At 45.3% G+C, this 21,933-nt stretch overlaps 1 protein-coding gene across 1 annotated transcript in view; it reads right to left on the bottom strand.

The window, feature by feature from the left end:
* Positions 1–1,472: 1,472 nt before the first annotated feature.
* The window catches only part of LOC141076162 (uncharacterized), a 30,437-nt gene continuing 9,976 nt past the window's right edge, over positions 1,473–21,933 (bottom strand). The window contains exons 2-3 of the mRNA XM_073563498.1: positions 8,473–20,401; positions 1,473–3,791 (exon numbers count right to left, since the gene is read on the bottom strand). Of these exons, the coding sequence (XP_073419599.1) occupies positions 19,255–20,401 (1,147 nt within the window). The 3' untranslated portion in view covers positions 1,473–3,791; positions 8,473–19,254. The remainder of the gene's footprint in view (positions 3,792–8,472; positions 20,402–21,933) is intronic.

The following is a 21,933-nucleotide window of genomic DNA, read 5'->3' as shown; positions in this document are numbered from 1 at the left end:
ACTGCTGTCCCATCCTGTGCCCTCCCTGTATCTGCACCTCTGGCTGTAATCTCTGTATATTACTCTGTATATATCTGTATTATCCAGCTGACTGCGGCCCCATCCTGTGCCCTCCCTGTATCTGCACCTCTGGCTGTAATCTCTGTATATTACTCTGTATATATCTGTATTTTCCAGCTGACTGCTGCCCCATCTTGTGCCCTTCCTGTATCTGTACCTCTGGCTGTAATCTCTGTATATTACTCTGTATATATCTGTATTATCCAGCTGACTGCTGTCCCATCCTGTGCCCTCCCTGTATCTGCACCTCTGGCTGTAATCTCTGTATATTACTCTGTATATATCTGTATTATCCAGCTGACTTCTGCCCCATCCTGTGCCCTCCCTGTATCTGCCCCTCTGGCTGTAATCTCTGTATATTACTCTGTATATGTCTGTATTATCCAGCTGACTGCTGTCCCATCCTGTGCCCTCCCTGTATCTGCACCTCTGGCTGTAATCTCTGTATATTACTTTGTATATATCTGTATTATCCAGCTGACTGCTGTCCCATCCTGTGCCCTCCCTGTATCTGCCTCTCTGGCTGTAATCTCTGTATATTACTCTGTATATATCTGTATTATCCAGCTGACTGCTGTCCCATCCTGTGCCCTCCCTGTATCTGCACCTCTGGCTGTAATCTCTGTATATTACTCTGTATATATCTGTATTATCCAGCTGACTGCTGCCCCATCCTGTGCCCTCCCTGTATCTGCACCTCTGGCTGTAATCTCTGTATATTACTCTGTATATATCTGTATTATCCAGCTGACTGCTGTCCCATCCTGTGCCCTCCCTGTATCTGCACCTCTGGCTGTAATCTCTGTATATTACTCTGTATATATCTGTATTATCCAGCTGACTGCTGCCCCATCCTGTGCCCTCCCTGTATCTGCACCTCTGGCTGTAATCTCTGTATATTACTCTGTATATATCTGTATTATCCAGCTGACTGCTGCCCCATCCTGTGCCCTCCCTGTATCTGCACCTCTGGCTGTAATCTCTGTATATTAATCTGTATATATCTGTATTATCCAGCTGACTGCTGCCCCATCCTGTGCCCTCCCTGTATCTGCACCTCTGGCTGTAATCTCTGTATATTACTCTGTATATATCTGTATTATCCAGCTGACTGCTGCCCCATCCTGTGCCCTCCCTGTATCTGCCCCTCTGGTTGTAATCTCTGGATATTACTCTGTATATATCTGTATTATCCAGCTGACTGCTGTCCCATCCTGTGCCCTCCCTGTATCTGCACCTCTGGCTGTAATCTCTGTATATTACTCTGTATATATCTGTATTATCCAGCTGACTGCTGCCCCATCCTGTTGTTGAGGTAGGGCTAAATTAACCCTTCACGGTTGATCCAATGATTTCCAAATTAATTTACAGGGCGTTGCTAGCAACTGGGAATGACCACACGGAGACGGGGGTCTCTGTACGGGAGGATCGAGGCAGATCACTGAGCCCCTTTACTGAATCTCACATTACATAGCATTCTGCTTAATTATGCAAAGTATACAGCTACCAATAGAATCGTAATACATTTAAGCCAATAGTATTGCAAGAAAATCGGAATATGTCCCTAGCTGCGTGACGTAGACTATAGAACAATAGCACATTCTTTTCGGGTCTCATTTGATATCTCATATCTTGTACAAGCTGGAACAGTCTGGTTTCATAACAGCCGTGAACTTTCATCTAGTTAAGTTACAAAATTTAACTCGTAAACAGCAAAATGGCGTCGCAAGCACAAAAATGGAGTCTGGAGAACAAGATGTCCCGTACATCTGAATACTGTACTTCACAATTCCCCCCTAGATAAATTTTGGTAAGACATATGCAGCATCAGAGGTGCTATCCCAAGCTAACAGCTTGAGGGGTACTGGTCTTCACATGACTGATGACGTGTTACCAGTCATGGCTGTCGCAGCGCACCCGTCCCCCCTGTATACTGCAGTTCACGAATAACAATTCTTGATGACGGTGGTGGAGATCTTTTGTAGGCAGCCATGTGCTTGGCTTCAACATCTTCATCAAGTAGCCTTTTAAGATCGGAGCAGAGAAGAGCAGGGGCAACGACGCCTTTGGTATCATCATTAGCTGGCTTAGTGCAGACTTTCCTAATACATACAGAAATACACCAAAAAACAAGTTTTAGTCTCACATATACAACAAGGATACAGGCAGCAATGTGTAACAAGCTTTGTAAGATCCCAGCTATCAGCCCCCAATTCCCTTAAACCAATTGGCTGGATTGAGAAAGGAGAAGGTGTCTGACCACCAGCTGTCCTTAGTACGATCATTGTCTTTATCGTATTGATCTCTGAGTCTTTGAATATCTTCTAACTTTAACTTCATAGTACTGTTAGGATCTATATAATGACAGCAAGCGGGTCCAGTGACCTGACACATACCACCTTGTGCTGCTGTTATGTAGTCCAGCACTATAGGATGTTGATTAGTGACTATAATATGTTGATTTTGGACAGCAACAGTAGTGTTACGTATATCCAATATATCCCAAATTTGATCATCTAGATAGTCTGTGGCCCTAACCAATTTATCCCACATTTGTGTAATCATTAGGTAAATGAAAATGGAACTGACAATTTTATTGGCCACACTCATCTGCACTATATGTGGTCTCCCTGAAGGGCGGGGTGAATTGTCCGCAGCTCTTTTGTATAATGTATGTTTGGGTATAGCCTGTGTATCCAACTTTTTGTTCGGAATAACAAAGGTGGCCGGGGTCATGCGACCCAGAGTACAAGTACCTCTTACCCCTACTGGCAACCATTTATAAGCATTGTCTCCACATACCCAGAACATGTCATCAGGTAAATCCCATAGGGCTGAATGTTGCAGTACCAATCTATGAGTTAAGTCTATGAATGCAGATGCATTCTGGAGATTGCCCTCAAGGACTACAATCACCTACATCGGGATTTCCACAAGTGGGGGTTCCTGGCACATATTCAGAGGACTCATTACAAGATATATTGCCAGGAATACTGGCACAGGTTTTGTTAGAACCCTGGGGAAACAAATTAGAAAATTCCCATTATGTAACCTTCTTTCTAGCAACATTGGTTTGAAGGCATCAGTAGAGTGTGAAGTTACATTGAAACTGACTTGTAGACCATACGTTGGAACTTGCCCTAGATTGGTTAGACTAGTCTTATTCTTAGGGACCCAAGCCCCTCCTTTGTAGGCCAAATATTGAAGTTGTGTACTGCTTCCTGAAAGGTTACCTTGCCACCAGGGTTATCCCACCCATCCTACAATAGGTATACCAACAGTTAAATTCCATAATTTAGCATTATCTGTGGCATTATTAGCGAGTGTGTCAGTGCATTCTGTCCTAGCAAATAACTCCTCGGGTGGAACCGGGATAGCCAAAAAGGGGATGCTTGTGGCTGACACTGGTGAATACCTGCAGATCCAACAGTCTGCCAGAGACTGGGAATTATCCAACAAATCTCTCAGTAATTTTTCATGATGTTGTATAAACTTATTATTCAAGGACGTTGGGGAATTTAGGCTGTCCCGTGCGGTTACCAATAGTAATATGGAAAATGCGAAAGACCAAAACATTATGTCCCTTCATTTGCTATTGGCTTGTTGGGTGATGAGGAGAACTTGATAGGGACCGTCATACAAGGGTTCTAGTCCGTGCTTCCTGACATGCCTTTTCACGACTACCAAATCACCAGGCTTCAGGTTATAACAGGTGTCAGTTTCTGCTGAATCTGGAAAAGAAGAGGAAACTAGAACATGGGTGTTAGCAAAAAAAATCTTGCTAAGCTGAATAACACATTGAACAGCACGGTCAGTTTCTTCTGATAACTGCTGAGGCTGGAAATTTGCAACTGGGGGCCTAGTACCAAACAATATCTCATATGGGGACAGGCCATGTTTTGCAATAGGGGTAGTACGAATGAGGTATAGTACAATGGGTAGGAGCTCTGGCCATGGAGCCGTAGTCTCCTGCATCATTTTGGTCAATTGTCCCTTCAGTATGCCGTTCAACCTCTCAACTTCCCCACTGGATTGTGCGTGGTACGGAGTATGGAAGGCTACAGTGGATCCAAGCATTGTCAGAACTTCTTGGTACACATGAGAAGAAAAGGCCGGACCTTGGTCACTTTCAACAACTTCTGGAACCCCATATCTGCATATAACTTCCATCACCAGTTTCTTCGCTGTGGTCTTTGCAGTCATGTTGGTAACAGGGAATGCTTCCGGCCAACTGGAGAACAGGGGCCCAGTAGAATTTTTGCACCAGTGTGAGGGCCTGATTCTTTCCTCGATGTGTAGGCCCATGTGCCCATAGCAGGGTACATCCGCTTAGGGAGACACACGAGTTGGTCCTTTTTCCAGAGACCATTATCCATTCGTGCCCCATCAGCCTTCCATTGCTTCACCTCTTCCTTTGGAGACATTCTCTGCATCGTCATTAAGCAGTCTCGCGGGGTCCGACAGAAAACTTCAGTCTGTTGTAGATCCTCAGGTTCTTGCAGGGTCAGTGCTTCTTGTAACTGTTCACGCTAAGAGCGTGTGGTCACCATAGTTGGTATGGTTGGTTCAACGGGTAAGAGAGCGGCGGCTTTTGCTTGCATATCCGCAAATGCGTTGTCAACAGTCTGTGGACTGTTCCTAGGACCGTGCGCCTTACCTTTGATAATGGCCACCTGAGTAGGTAGTTTGATCGAGTCCATGAGGGTTTTAACAGCTTCAGCATTTTTCACTGGGGTTCCGGCAGTAGTAATAAACCTTCGATTGGCCCATAGAGCCCCAAAATCATGAGCAATACCAAATGCATACCGTGAGTCCGTGTATATATTATCCCGTCTGTTCTTGGCCAAAGTACATGCAGTAGACAGAGCCTGGAGTTCTGCTTCTTGTGCTGACTGTGAGGGCGGGAGTGCAGCTGCGTGCACTACAGTGTCCTCTGTGGTAACAGCGTATCCCGTGTGGAATCTACCAAACTCGTCAGCATATCTTGAACCATCCGTGTATAACACCAGATCGGGATTTGGGAGTGGATTCTCACTGACATTTGGTGGAGTAACTGTTTCTTCAGTCAGAAGTTGGGAACAATCATGTTGGAGAAAATCCTCATCACTGCCATCTTTCTTGGGGACCGGCAGTAAAGTAGCGGGGTTGATTGTTGTACAGCGATGCAACTTGACATAATCAGGCAAAAGGAGTGAACACTGCAGCCGTAAGTGTCGTTGCACAGTCAAATGTCTTGGTTGCTGAAGGCTCAGTATTGCTGCAATATCATGCGGGGCAAAAATATGCGTTTCATGTCCAAGAATTATGTCTGCAGTCTTGTCAAGCAACGAGTGAGTGGCGTGAACTGCCCTCATGCAACTTGGTGATGCTCGGGCCACTGGGTCGAGGCGGGCCGAATAATAGCCCACTGGTCGCTGCCTATTGCCATGTGATTGTGTAAGTACTCCTGCTGCGTGTCCTTCATTCTCAGACACATACAAATGGAAAGGTCGAGTATAGTCCGGGATGCCCAAGGCAGGGGCGGAAGCAATAAGCCGCTTCAATTCAGAGAAGGCATGATGAGGGCTTTCCATGCAAACTGGTGATCTTTCCTTGTAGCTCATTGTGCCGTCTTTCAAGGCATTGTAAAGAGGTTGCATTATGCGGGATGCATCCGGTATCCACTGACGACAGTAGGTACATAGTCCAAGAAAACGCTGGAGTTCAGTTTCATCTTTTGGGAAAGGAAGGGAGCTGACAGCTATTTTCTTCTGTGAGGTGTCTGACACCCTGAAGGAGACAGTGACCCAAGAAGATCACTTGACCAAGGCAGAACTGAAGTTTCGAGGCCGAAACCCGACAGTTCAGTGCTGCCAGATGCTTAAGGAGGCTAACAGTGGCAGAAATGGCAAAAGACACCTGCTCATATTTTTTTTTTTTTGCAAACTGGTTGGGACTGTTTTGGGCCCCTTGTGACATAACTGTACATATTAACTGTCATCCCTGAAAAGTGAATACAAATAGAAACTGGCAGTCTGGGTGTAACGGAATGCTAAAGAAGGCATTGGTAAGATAAATAACTGTAAACCAAGCAGCATCCTGGGGTATTTGGGACAAAAGAGTATGAGGATTAGGCACCAGGTTTGAGAAACACTTTTACTGGTTCTACAGGCATTTTCCCTATATCATTTGGCCCTTTTGACCAGAGTTTAGATAGTATCTCTGAGAGGTATGGGGTGAGTCATTGATCCTCAGGCAATATTGGGGGTGGATCTGAGCCTATCAGGGCCATCATAACTGTGGGAAGGGCATGCAAAATACAGATTTCCTCACTGTCTTCATAACGTAAGAGCCATCTGACCATCATCTTGGAATTGTATTCCGGAGCGGAACTGTGATAATAAATCTGCCCCTAATAAATTTACTGGACATGTGGGAGAGATTACAAACTGAACAGTAACCTTGGGAAAAGGTCCCACAGAAATAGTATATTAATTGGGTCTACCATCTACTCCGATTAAAATAGCAGGGGAATGACAATCTCTGAAAATGTTCGAGTCTGGCACAGTGCCATAATTAGCAGGGAGGGGCTGAGGAGTAAGGTTCTCAGTAGCTGAAGACTGGGGGGGGCAGAGTTTGCTGTGTGGGCTGAAGGGCACACTGTGTGCTCGCAGCTGTGGTGGGGGCTGGAGGCTGCTGTTTGCTTTTGTTTTTTTTTCTCTGTACGCTGAACAGACGGGTTAAATTCTTCTGAAAACTTTTTTTTTTTTTTTTTTTTCCTCTGGATCGGGTGAACGGGGATTGAGGCTGGCAGCAAAGGTGGGGGCTGCGACTCTCGGTCTCCTTGTACCATTGTCATCTAGCAGGGAGACCTCTTCTTTCAAATCATCACTTTTAACTATTCATCTGCCTGACACATTGTCTGGATCTTAGTTCCTTCTTTAATCAATCACATTCTCACATCACAGTCACTTGCTTGAGCCACAAACAATCCCGTCTTTGCCATAATAATAGACAATTTTTCCTTCTTCAACATAGCAGTATCAGAATTCACTTCCTCTGTTCTTCCTGACACCTTCGTCACACAATTCATGTACCAAGCCACAAAATTCTTCGTTTCCTTCCACGGATTCTCTCATTTAGAGCTAAATATCCTTTAGTTGTGCACAATACTGGAGCGGCCGTCTCAGTCTGTTCCACAGGGTCAATAATCCCCCTCTGGGATTGCCCAAAATTCGCGGTACTCAGTGAAAGGAGGAGGGTATCTCAGACTATCCCTCCGGACACCTATGGTTATATAAATATATATATATATATATATATATATATATATATATACATACCTGAGTTACGTATCCTACCCAGTCTTCGATCACTCACCACACCTGATTACTAACAGTGAATTCAGGATTTCAGGATATTTTGACTATAAAGAGAGTCACTGTTATGATTGACTCACCGTAGGAGGCAAAAACAGAAATGCTAGCTAAGTCCAGAAAACCAGAGAGGTTGGCAGCTATCGGATTGCAGACCCCTGAACCTATCAACACAACTAGCAGTAGCCGATGCCCTAGACCCCTCGATCACTGCCGGAGAATTAAATAGGCCTAAAGAAAGAAAGGGGAAATCTAAACTGCCCCAGAGCAGACTCCAAAGCAAAAGGCAGCCCCCAACATATAATGATGGTGAAGCAAGATGAAAACACTAACACAGACAGAAAGATAGACTGAGCAAAGACGGGGCCCAAGCTAACTAGATAGAAAAGGACAGGAAGGCTGCTGTCTGCAATCCGTGAAAAACCCTATGAAAATAAGAGCCAACAGACTGACAGTGAAAAAGGCCCTGAAGACGCTAGGCTTCAAAAAAGCTATGTCAGTACTCAGGAATATTCTGAAGACAGAGCTACAGGCAAAAGGAGATTCAGCTCACCCCAGCAGGGAATGGCAGAATACAGAAAATCAAGGAAAACAAAAACAAAACATAAATGCTAACAGGCAAAGCAGAAAACTTAGCTTTAGAGGAGCAGGAATCAGACTGGTGTCCTAGAAGTCCACAGAGAAATCACCCGCAGGGCAGAAGGGCGTCGGCAGCCTTATATCCAGTCCGTGACTCCACTCAGCCAGTCATCCTCATTAGGCTCAGGTGCCTGATAATCAGGCTCATTACCTTCCTTTACCAGAATAGGGAGTTCACCAGACCTCAGTGACGAAGGGGAAAATGAACTCACAACAAGTCACAATCACTGGTCAATCCGGGGTGTCCGTCCCTTATGAGGTACGGTTCGAGCACTGGGCCCCCAACGGGACTACACCTCTATATGATTCCACCCATGAATCACCCCACCACGGGGACAAACCTCAGATCCTCTTTGCAGCAACAAGCACAGGAAAACCGCACCAACGGTCAGTCTGAACAGTATAACTGCCAACTTACTGTGGTTGTCGTGGGGGGGTGATCAGTCCCAATTTTCCAGCACATGTGTCCGCTCCGAGGGTCGTTTGTCTTGTTGTCCTCCGGGGGGGCAGAGGCGTCCCTACTCGGGGGCCCCACGTTGGGCGCCAAGCTGTTGAGGTAAAGCTAAATTAACCCTTCACGGTTGAGCCAGTGATTTCCAAATTAATTTACAGGGCGTTGCTAGCAACTGGGAATGACCACACGGAGACGGGGGTCTCTGTACGGGAGGATCGAGGCAGATCACTGAGCCCCTTTACTGAATCTCACATTACATAGCATTCTGCTTAATTATGCAACGCATACAGCTACCAATAGAATCGTAACACATTTAAGCCAATAGTATTGCAAGAATATCGGAATATGTCCCTAGCTGCGTGACGTAGACTATAGAAAAATGGCACATTCTTTTCGGGTCTCATCTCATATCTCATATCTTGTACAAGCTGGAACAGTCTGGTTTCATAACAGCCGTGAACTTTCATCTAGCTAAGTTACAAAATTTAACTCGTAAACAGCAAAATGGCGTCGCAAACGCAAAAATGGAGTCTGGAGAACAAGATGTCCCGTACATCTGAATACTGTACTTCACACTGTGCCCTCCCTGTATCTGCACCTCTGGTTCTAATCTCTGTATATTACTCTGTATATATCTGTATTATCCAGCTGACTGCTGCCCCATCCTGTGTCCTCGCTGTATCTGCACCTCTGGCTGTAATCTCTGTATATTACTCTGTATATATCTGTATTATCCAGCTGACTGCTGCCCCATCCTGTGCCCTCCCTGTATCTGCACCTCTGGCTGTAATCTCTGGATATTACTCTGTATATATCTGTATTATCCAGCTGACTGCTGCCCCATCCTGTGCCCTCCCTGTATCTGCACCTCTGGGTGTAATCTCTGGATATTACTCTGTATATATCTGTATTATCCAGCTGACTGCTTCCCCATCCTGTGCCCTCCCTGTATCTGCACCTCTGGCTGTAATCTCTGTATATTACTCTGTATATATCTGTATTATCCAGCTGACTGCTGCCCCATCCTGTGCCCTCCCTGTATCTGCACCTCTGGCTGTAATCTCTGGATATTACTCTGTATATATCTGTATTATCCAGCTGACTGCTGTCCCATCCTGTGCCCTCCCTGTATCTGCACCTCTGGCTGTAATCTCTGTATATTACTCTGTATATATCTGTATTATCCAGCTGACTGCTGTCCCATACTGTGCCCTCCCTGTATCTGCACCTCTGGCTGTAGTCTCTGGATATTACTCGGTATATATCTGTATTATCCAGCTGACTGCTGCCCCATCCTGTGCCCTCCCTGTATCTGCACCTCTGGCTGTAATCTCTGTATATTACTCTGTATATATCTGTATTATCCAGCTGACTGCTGCCTCATCCTGTGCCCTCCCTGTATCTGCACCTCTGGCTGTAATCTCTGGATATTACTCTGTATATATCTGTATTATCCAGCTGACTGCTGCCCCATCCTGTGCCCTCCCTGTATCTGCACCTCTGGCTGGAATCTCTGGATATTACACTGTATATATCTGTATTATCCAGCTGACTGCTGTCCCATTCTGTGCCCTCCCTGTATATTACTCTGTATATATCTGTGTTATCCAGCTGACTGCTGCCCCATCCTGTGCCCTCCCTGTATCTGCACCTCTGGCTGTAATCTCTGGATATTACTCTGTATATATCTGTATTATCCAGCTGACTGCTGCCTCATCCTGTGCCCTCCCTGTATCTGCACCTCTGGCTGTAATCTCTGGATATTACTCTGTATATATCTGTATTATCCAGCTGACTGCTGCCCCATCCTGTGCCCTCCCTGTATCTGCACCTCTGGCTGTAATCTCTGTATATTTCTCTGTATATATCTGTATTATCCAGCTGACTGCTGTCCCATCCTGTGCCCTCCATGTATCTGCACCTCTGGCTGTAATCTCTGTATATTTCTCTGTATATATCTGTATTATCCAGCTGACTGCTGTCCCATTCTGTGCCCTCCCTGTATATTACTCTGTATATATCTGTGTTATCCAGCTGACTGCTGTCCCATCCTGTGCCCTCCCTGTATCTGCACCTCTGGCTGTAATCTCTATATATTACTCTGTATATATCTGTATAAGACAGCTGACTGCTCCCCCATCCTGTGCCCTCCCTGTATCTGCACCTCTGGCTGTAATCTCTGTATATTTCTCTGTATATATCTGTATTATCCAGCTGACTGCTGCCCCATCCTGTGCCCTCCCTGTATCTGCACCTCTGGCTGTAATCTCTGTCTATTACTCTGTATATATCTGTATTATCCAGCTGACTGCTGTCCCATCCTGTGCCCTCCCTGTATCTGCACCTCTGGCTGTAATCTCTATATATTACTCTGTATGTATCTGTATTATCCAGCTGACTGCTGTCCCATCCTGTGCCCTCCCTGTATCTGCACCTCTGGATGTAATCTCTGTATATTACTCTGTATATACCTGTATTATCCAGCTGACTGCTGCCCCATCCTGTGCCCTCCCTGTATCTGCACCTCTGGCTGTAATCTCTGGATATTACTCTGTATATATCTGTATTATCCAGCTGACTGCTGCCCCATCCTGTGCCCTCCCTGTATCTGCACCTCTGGCTGGAATCTCTGGATATTACACTGTATATATCTGCATTATCCAGATGACTGATGTCCCATCCTGTGCCCTCCCTGTATCTGCACCTCTGGCTGTAATCTCTGTATATTACTCTGTATATACCTGTATTATCCAGCTGACTGCTGTCCCATCCTGTGCCCTCCCTGTATCTGCACCTCTGGCTGTAATCTCTGTATATTACTCTGTATATATCTGTATTATCCAGATGACTGATGTCCCATCCTGTGCCCTCCCTGTATCTGCACCTCTGGCTGTAATCTCTAGATATTACACTGTATATATTTGCATTATCCAGATGACTGCTGCCCCATCCTGTGCCCTCCCTGTATCTGCACCTCTGGCTGTAATCTCTGTATAGTACTCTGTATATATCTGTATTATCCAGCTGACTGCAGTCCTATCCTGTGCCCTCCCTGTATCTGCACCTCTGTCTGTAATCTCTGTATATTACTCTGTATATATCTGCATTATACAGCTGACTGCTCCCTCATCCTGTGCCCTCCCTGTATCTGTACCTCTGGCTGTAATCTCTGTATGTTACTCTGTATATATCTGTATTATCCAGCTGACTGCTGTCCCATCCTGTGCCCTCCCTGTATCTGTACCTCTGGCTGTAATCTCTGTATATTACTCTGTATATATCTGTATTATCCAGCTGACTGCTGCCCCATCCTGTGCCCTCCCTGTATCTTCACCTCTGGCTGCAATCTCTGTATATCACTCTGTATATATCTGTATTATCCAGCACTGCTGCGCCATCCTGTGTCCTCCCTGTATCTGCACCTCTGGCTGTAATCTCTGTATATAACTCTGTATATATCTGTATTATCCAGCTGACTGCTGCCCCATCCTGTGCCCTCCCTGTATCAGCCCCTCTGGCTGTAATCTCTGTATATTACTCTGTATATATATGTATTATCCAGCTGACTGCTGTCCCATCCTGTGCCCTCCCTGTATATGCCCCTCTGGCTGTAATCTCTGTATATTACTCTGTATATATCTGTATTATCCAGCTGACTGCTGCCCCATCCTGTGCCCTCCCTGTATCTGCACCTCTGGCTGTAATCTCTGTATATTACTCTGTATATATCTGTATTATCCAGCTGACTGCTGTCCCATCCTGTGCCCTCCCTGTATCTGCACCTCTGGCTGTAATCTTTGTATATTACTCTGTATATATCTGTATTATCCAGCTGACTGCTGCCTCATCCTGTGTCCTTGCTGTATCTGCACCTCTGGCTGTAATCTCTGTATATTACTCTGTATATATCTGTATTATCCAGCTGACTGCTGCCCCATCCTGCGCCCTCCCTGTATCTGCCCCTCTGGCTGTAATCTCTGTATATATCTGTATTATCCAGCTGACTGCTGTCCCATCCTGTGCCCTTCCTGTATCTGCACCTCTGGCTGTAATCTCTGTATATTACTCTGTATATATTTGTATTATCCAGCTGACTGCTGTCCCATCCTGTGCCCTCCCTGTATCTGCACCTCTGGCTGTAATCTCTGTATATTACTCTGTATATATTTGTATTATCCAGCTGACTGCTGTCCCATCCTGTGCCTTCCCTGTATCTGCACCTCTGGCTGTAATCTCTGTATATTACTCTGTATATATTTGTATTATCCAGCTGACTGCTGTCCCATCCTGTGCCCTTCCTGTATCTGCACCTCTGGCTGTAATCTCTGTATATTACTCTGTATATATTTGTATTATCCAGCTGACTGCTGTCCCATCCTGTGCCCTCCCTGTATCTGCACCTCTGGCTGTAATCTCTGTATATTACTCTGTATATATCTGTATTATCCAGCTGACTGCTGTCCCATCCTGTGCCCTTCCTGTATCTGCACCTCTGGCTGTAATCTCTGTATATTACTCTGTATTTATTTGTATTATCCAGCTGACTGCTGTCCCATCCTGTGCCTTCCCTGTATCTGCCCCTCTGGCTGTAATCTCTGTATATTACTCTGTATATATCTGTATTATCCAGCTGACTGCTGTCCCATTCTGTGCCCTCCCTGTATATTACTCTGTATATATCTGTGTTATCCAGCTGACTGCTGTCCCATCCTGTGCCCTCCCTGTATCTGCACCTCTGGCTGTAATCTCTATATATTACTCTGTATATATCTGTATTATCCAGCTGACTGCTGTCCCATTCTGTGCCCTCCCTGTATATTACTCTGTATATATCTGTGTTATCCAGCTGACTGCTGTCCCATCCTGTGCCCTCCCTGTATCTGCACCTCTGGCTGTAATCTCTGTATATTACTCTGTATATATCTGTGTTATCCAGCTGACTGCTGTCCCATCCTGTGCCCTCCCTGTATCTGCACCTCTGGCTGTAATCTCTGTATATTACTCTGTATATATCTGTATTATCCAGCTGACTGCTGTCCCATCCTGTGCCCTTCCTGTATCTGCACCTCTGGCTGTAATCTCTATATATTACTCTGTATATATCTGTATAATACAGCTGACTGCTCCCCCATCCTGTGCCCTCCCTGTATCTGCACCTCTGGCTGTAATCTCTGTATATTTCTCTGTATATATCTGTATTATCCAGCTGACTGCTGTCCCATCCTGTGCCCTCCCTGTATCTGCACCTCTGGCTGTAATCTCTGTATATTACTCTGTATATATCTGTATTATCCAGCTGACTGCTGCCCCATCCTGTGCCCTCCCTGTATCTGCACCTCTGGCTGTAATCTCTGTATATTACTCTGTATATATCAGTATTATCCAGCTGACTGCTGCCCCATCCTGTGCCCTCCCTGTATCTGCACCTCTGGCTGTAATCTCTGTATATTACTCTGTATATATCTGTATTATCCAGCTGACTGCTGCCCCATCCTGTGCCCTCCCTGTATCTGCACCTCTGGCTGTAATCTCTGGATATTACTCTGTATATATCTGTATTATCCAGCTGACTGCTGTCCCATCCTGTGCCCTCCCTGTATCTGCACCTCTGGCTGTAATCTCTGTATATTACTCTGTATACAGTGTCTACAAGTAGTATTCAACCCCCTGCAGATTTAGCAGGTTTACACATTCGGAATTAACTTGGCATTGTGACATTTGGACTGTAGATCAGCCTGGAAGTGTGAAATGCACTGCAGCAAAAAAGAATGTTATTTCTTTTATTATTTTTTTTTTAAATTGTGGAAAGTTTATTCAGAGGGTCATTTATTATTCAACCCCTCAAACCACAAGAATTCTGTTTGGTTCCCCTAAAGTATTAAGAAGTATTTCAGGCACAAAGAACAATGAGCTTCACATGTTTGGATTAATTATCTCTTTTTCCAGCATTTTCTGACTAATTAAGACCCTCCCCAAACTTGTGAACAGCACTCATACTTGGTCAACATGGGAAAGACAAAGGAGCATTCCAAGGCCATCAGAGACAAGATCGTGGAGGGTCACAAGGCTGGCAAGGGGTACAAAACCCTTTCCAAGGAGTTGGGCCTACCTGTCTCCACTGTTGGGAGCATCATCCGGAAGTGGAAGGCTTATGGAACTACTGTTAGCCTTCCACGGCCTGGACAGCCTTTGAAAGTTTCCACCCGTGCCGAGGCCAGGCTTGTCTGAAGAGTCAAGGCTAACCCAAGGACAACAAGGAAGGAGCTCCGGGAAGATCTCATGGCAGTGGGGACATTGGTTTCAGTCAATACCATAAGTAACGTACTCCACCGCAATGGTCTCCGTTCCAGACGAGCCCGTAAGGTACCTTTACTTTCAAAGCGTCATGTCAAGGCTCGTCTACAGTTTGCTCATGATCACTTGGAGGACTCTGAGACAGACTGGTTCAAGGTTCTCTGGTCTGATGAGACCAAGATCGAGATCTTTGGTGCCAACCACACACGTGACGTTTGGAGACTGGATGGCACTGCATACGACCCCAAGAATACCATCCCTACAGTCAATCATGGTGGTGGCAGCATCATGCTGTGGGGCTGTTTCTCAGCCAAGGGGCCTGGCCATCTTGTCCGCATCCATGGGAAGATGATAGCACGGCCTACCTGGAGATTTTGGCCAAGAACCTCTGCACCTCCATCATGGATCTTAAGATGGGTCGTCATTTCATCCTCCAACAAGACAACGACCCAAAGCACACAGCCAAGAAAACCAAGGCCTGGTTCCAGAGGGAAAAAATCAAGGTGTTGCAGTGGCCTAGTCAGTCTCCTGACCTTAACCCAATTGAAAACTTGTGGAAGGAGCTCAAGATTAAAGTCCACATGAGACACCCAAAGAACCTAGATAACTTGGAGAAGATCTGCATGGAGGAGTGGGCCAAGATAACTCCAGAGACCTGTGCCGGCCTGATCAGGTCTTATAAAAGACGATTATTAGCTGTAATTGCAAACAAAGGTTATTCCACAAAATATTAAACCTAGGGGTTGAATAATAATTGACCCACACTTTTATGTTGAAAAGTTATTAAAATTTAACTGAGCAACATAACTTGTTGTTTTGTAAGATTTATGCATCTGTTAATAAATCCTGCTTTTGTTTGAAGTTTGCAGACTCTAACTTATTTGCATCTTATCAAACCTGATAAATCTGCAGGGGGTTGAATACTACTTGTAGGCACTGTATATCTGTATTATCCAGCTGACTGCTGTCCCATACTGTGCCCTCCCTGTATCTGCACCTCTGGCTGTAGTCTCTGGATATTACTCGGTATATATCTGTATTATCCAGCTGACTGCTGCCCCATCCTGTGCCCTCCCTGTATCTGCACCTCTGGCTGTAATCTCTGTATATTACTCTGTATATATCTGTGTTATCCAGCTGACTGCTGCCCCATCCTGTGCCCTCCCTGTATCTGCACCTCTGGCTGTAATCTCTGGATATTACTCTATATATCTGTATTATCCAGCTGACTGCTGCCTCATCCTGTGCCCTCCCTGTATCTGCACCTCTGGCTGTAATCTCTGGATATTACTCTGTATATATCTGTATTATCCAGCTGACTGCTGTCCCATCCTGTGCCCTCCCTGTATCTGCACCTCTGGCTGTAATCTCTGTATATTTCTCTGTATATATCTGTATTATCCAGCTGACTGCTGCCCCATCCTGTGCCCTCCCTGTATCTGCCCCTCTGGCTGTAATCTCTGTATATTACTCTGTATATATCTGTGTTATCCAGCTGACTGCTGCCCCATCCTGTGCCCTCCCTGTATCTGCACCTCTGGCTGTAATCTCTGGATATTACTCTATATATCTGTATTATCCAGCTGACTGCTGCCTCATCCTGTGCCCTCCCTGTATCTGCACCTCTGGCTGTAATCTCTGGATATTACTCTGTATATATCTGTATTATCCAGCTGACTGCTGTCCCATCCTGTGCCCTCCCTGTATCTGCACCTCTGGCTGTAATCTCTGTATATTTCTCTGTATATATCTGTATTATCCAGCTGACTGCTGTCCCATCCTGTGCCCTCCCTGTATCTGCACCTCTGGCTGTAATCTCTGTATATTTCTCTGTATATATCTGTATTATCCAGCTGACTGCTGTCCCATCCTGTGTCCTCCATGTATCTGCACCTCTGGCTGTAATCTCTGTATATTTCTCTGTATATATCTGTATTATCCAGCTGACTGCTGCCCCATCCTGCGCCCTCCCTGTATCTGCACCTCTGGCTGTAATCTCTGGATATTACTCTGTATATATCTGTATTATCCAGCTGACTGCTGTCCCATTCTGTGCCCTCCCTGTATATTACTCTGTATATATCTGTGTTATCCAGCTGACTGCTGCCCCATCCTGTGCCCTCCCTGTATCTGCACCTCTGGTTGTAATCTCTGGATATTACTCTGTATATATCTGTATTATCCAGCTGACTGCTGCCTCATCCTGTGCCCTCCCTGTATCTGCACCTCTGGCTGTAATCTCTGGATATTACTCTGTATATATCTGTATTATCCAGCTGACTGCTGCCCCATCCTGTGCCCTCCCTGTATCTGCACCTCTGGCTGTAATCTCTGTATATTTCTCTGTATATATCTGTATTATCCAGCTGACTGCTGTCCCATCCTGTGCCCTCCATGTATCTGCACCTCTGGCTGTAATCTCTGTATATTTCTCTGTATATATCTGTATTATCCAGCTGACTGCTGTCCCATTCTGTGCCCTCCCTGTAATATACAGAGTAATAATCTGTGTTATCCAGCTGACTGCTGTCCCATCCTGTGCCCTCCCTGTATCTGCACCTCTGGCTGTAATCTCTATATATTACTCTGTATATATCTGTATAATACAGCTGACTGCTCCCCCATCCTGTGCCCTCCCTGTATCTGCACCTCTGGCTGTAATCTCTGTATATTTCTCTGTATATATCTGTATTATCCAGCTGACTGCTGCCCCATCCTGTGCCCTCCCTGTATCTGCACCTCTGGCTGTAATCTCTGTATATTACTCTGCATATATCTGTATTATCCAGCTGACTGCTGCCTCATCCTGTGCCCTCCCTGTATCTGCACCTCTGGCTGTAATCTCTGTATATATCTGTATTATCCATCTGACAGCTGCCCCATCCTGTGCCCTCCCTGTACCTGTACCTCTGGATGTAATCTCTGTATATTACTCTGTATATATCTGTATTATCCAGCTGACTGCAGTCCTATCCTGTGCCCTCCCTGTATCTACACCTCTGTCTGTAATCTCTGTATATTACTCTGTATATATCTGCATTATACAGCTGACTGCTCCCTCATCCTGTGCCCTCCCTGTATCTGTACCTCTGGCTGTAATCTCTGTATGTTACTCTGTATATATCTGTATTATCCAGCACTGCTGCGCCATCCTGTGTCCTCCCTGTATCTGCACCTCTGGCTGTAATCTCTGTATATAACTCTGTATATATCTGTATTGTCCAGCTGACTGCTGCCCCATCCTGTGCCCTCCCTGTATCTGCCCCTCTGGCTGTAATCTCTGTATATTACTCTGTATATATATGTATTATCCAGCTGACTGCTGTTCCATCCTGTGCCCTCCCTGTATCTGCACCTCTGGCTGTAATCTCTGGATATTACTCTGTATATATCTGTATTATCCAGCTGACTGCTGCCCCATCCTGTGCCCCCCCTGTATCTACACCTCTGGCTGTAATCTCTGGATATTACTCTGTATATATCTGTATTATCCAGCTGACTGCTGTCCCATCCTGTGCCCTCCCTGTATCTGCACCTCTGGCTGTAATCTCTGTATATTACTCTGTATATATCTGTATTATCCAGCTGACTGCTGTCCCATCCTGTGCCCTCCCTGTATCTGCACCTCTGGCTGTAATCTCTGTATATATCTGTATTTTCCAGCTGACTGCTGTCCCATCCAGCACCCTCCCTGTATCTGCACCTCTGGCTGTAATCTCTGTATATTACTCTGTATATATCTGTATTATCCAGCTGACTGCTGCCTCATCCTGTGTCCTTGCTGTATCTGCACCTCTGGCTGTAATCTCTGTATATTACTCTGTATATATCTGTATTATCCAGCTGACTGCTGCCCCATCCTGTGCCCTCCCAGTATCTGCACCTCTGGCTGTAATCTCTGTATATTACTCTGTATATATCTGTATTATCCAGCTGACTGCTGTCCCATCCTGTACCCTCCCTGTATCTGCACCTCTGGCTGTAATCTCTGTATATTACTCTGTATATATCTGTATTATCCAGCTGACTGCTGTCCCATCCTGTGCCCTCCCTGTATCTGCACCTCGGGCTGTAATCTCTGTATATTACTCTGTATATATCTGTATTATCCAGCTGACTGCTGTCCCATCCTGTGCCTTCCCTGTATCTGCCCCTCTGGCTGTAATCTCTGTATATTACTCTTTATATATCTGTATTATCCAGCTGACTGCTGCCCCATCCTGTGCCCTCCCTGTATCTGCACCTCTGGCTGTAATCTCTGTATATTACTCTGTATATATCTGTATTATCCAGCTGACTGCTGTCCCATCCTGTACCCTCCCTGTATCTGCACCTCTGGCTGTAATCTCTGTATATTACTCTGTATATATCTGTATTATCCATCTGACAGCTGCCCCATCCTGTGCCTTCCCTGTATCTGCCCCTCTGGCTGTAATCTCTGTATATTACTCTTTATATATCTGTATTATCCAGCTGACTGCTGCCCCATCCTGTGCCCTCCCTGTACCTGCACCTCTGGATGTAATCTCTGTATATTACTCTGTATATATCTGTATTATCCAGCTGACTGCTGTCCCATCCTGTGCCCTCCCTGTATCTGCACCTCGGGCTGTAATCTCTGTATATTACTCTGTATATATCTGTATTATCCAGCTGACTGCGGCCCCATCCTGTGCCCTTCCTGTACCTCTGGATGTAATCTCTGTATATTACTCTGTATATATCTGTATTATCCAGCTGACTGCTGCCCCATCCTGTGCCCTCCCTGTATCTGCACCTCTGGCTGTAATCTCTGTATATTACTCTGTATATATCTGTATTATCCAGCTGACTGCTGCCCCATCCTGTGCCCTCCCTGTATCTGCACCTCTGGCTGTAATCTCTGTATATTACTCTGTATATATCTGTATTATCCAGCTGACTGCTGCCCCATCCTGTGCCCTCCCTGTATCTGCACCTCTGGCTGTAATCTCTGTATATTACTCTGTATATATCTGTATTATCCAGCTGACTGCTGTCCCATCCTGTGCCCTCCCTGTATCTGCACCTCTGGCTGTAATCTCTGTATATTACTCTGTATATATCTGTATTATCCAGCTGACTGCTGCCCCATCCTGTGCCCTCCCTGTATCTGCACCTCTGGCTGTAATCTCTGTATATTACTCTGTATATATCTGTATTATCCAGCTGACTGCTGCCCCATCCTGTGCCCTCCCTGTACCTGCACCTCTGGATGTAATCTCTGTATATATCTGTATTATCCAGCTGACTGCTGCCCCATCCTGTGCCCACCCTGTATCTGCACCTCTGGCTGTAATCTCTGTATATTACTCTGTATATATCTGTATTATCCAGCTGACTGCTGTCCCATCCTGTGCCCTCCCTGTATCTGCACCTCGGGCTGTAATCTCTGTATATTACTCTGTATATATCTGTATTATCCAGCTGACTGCTGTCCCATCCTGTGCCCTCCCTGTATCTGCACCTCTGGCTGTAATCTCTGTATATTACTCTGTATATATCTGTATTATCCAGCTGACTGCTGCCCCATCCTGTGCCCTCCCTGTATCTGCATCTCTGTATATTACTCTGTATATATCTGTATTATCCAGCTGACTGCTGTCCCATCCTGTGCCCTCCCTGTATCTGCACCTCTGGCTGTAATCTCTGTATATTACTCTGTATATATCTGTATTATCCATCTGACAGCTGCCCCATCCTGTGCCCTCCCTGTATCTGCACCTCTGGCTGTAATCTCTGTATATTACTCTGTATATATCTGTATTATCCAGCTGACTGCGGCACCATCCTGTGCCCTCCCTGTATCTGCACCTCTGGCTGTAATCTCTGGATATTACTCTGTATATATCTGTATTATCCAGCTGACTGCGGCACCATCCTGTGCCCTCCCTGTATCTGCACCTCTGGCTGTAATCTCTGTATATATCTGTATTATCCAGCTGACTGCTGTCCCATCCTGCGCTCTCCCTTTATCTGCACCTCTGGCTGTAATCTCTGGATATTACTCTGAATATATCTGTATTATCCAGATGACCGCTGACATACCCCGTGCCCTCCCTGTATCTGCACCTCTGGCTGTAATCTCTGTATATTACTCTGTATATATCTGTATTATCCAGCTGACTTCCCTTCCAAAAGGTAAGGGAGAAAACAAGGGGAACTGCTACCTTGGATCTAATCCTTATAAACAGGGAGGAAATGGTTGAGGAGGTAAAAGTGGCTGGGACCCTAGGAGGTAGCGACCATGCTATTTTAGAATTTTGGATAACTAGAGGTGGAAGACCTGTGAAGACTCAGACGTCAAGGTTAGATTTCAGAAAGGCAGATTTTAAGGGATTCAGAAAGAGAATTGGAGGGATCCAATGGCTGGATATCCTTAAAGACAAAAATGTCCAGGAAGGATGGGAAATCTTGAAAAATGAAATTCTCAATGCACAGTTGTTAACAATTCTGAAAAGAGGGAAGAATAGGAAGCATGTAAGGAAACCAGGATGGATGAACACAGAACTTAAGCACATGCTAAAAAGGAAGAAAAAAATGTTTATAAAATGGAAAGAGGGAGGCATATCTAAAGAAGAATATAATGCTGTCTGCAGAACCTGCAGGGCACAAATCAGATTATCTAAAGCTGAAAATGAACTGAGGCTTGCAAGAGATGTCAAAAGCAATAATAAAGGATTTTGGGGATATGTCAAAAGTAAAAGAAAAGTCAAAGATGCTATAGTATTTTTACAGGATGAAAATGATGAAATGGTAAGACAGGATGTTGAGAAGGCTGAACTTTTAAATTCCTATTTTGCATCTGTTTTCTCTCGGAAAGGAAATGCAACATCAACTGTTATTCACTGTCCTATTAAGGGAATAGAAGAATCCAGGATATCTATAAACAGAAAGATAGTGAGGAAACACTTAGCTAACCTAAATGAATTCAAGTCTCCAGGTCCAGATGAATTACACCCCAGAGTACTGAAGGAGATAGCAGAAGAAATTTTTGAACCCCTCTCCATAATCTTTGAAAATTCTTGGAGAACAGGAGAAGTGCCAGAAGACTGGAGAAGAGCAAATGTTGTTCCTATCTTCAAAAAGGGGAAGAAGGTGGACCCAGGCAAC

Source organism: Dendrobates tinctorius, unplaced genomic scaffold (genome assembly GCF_039654945.1).
Source record: "Dendrobates tinctorius isolate UK_male_01 unplaced genomic scaffold, ASM3965494v1 ptg000393l, whole genome shotgun sequence".
Lineage (NCBI taxonomy): Eukaryota > Metazoa > Chordata > Amphibia > Anura > Dendrobatidae > Dendrobates > Dendrobates tinctorius.
The sequence above is the reverse complement of the archived record's forward strand: the minus strand, read 5'-3'. Positions and strand labels throughout refer to the sequence as shown.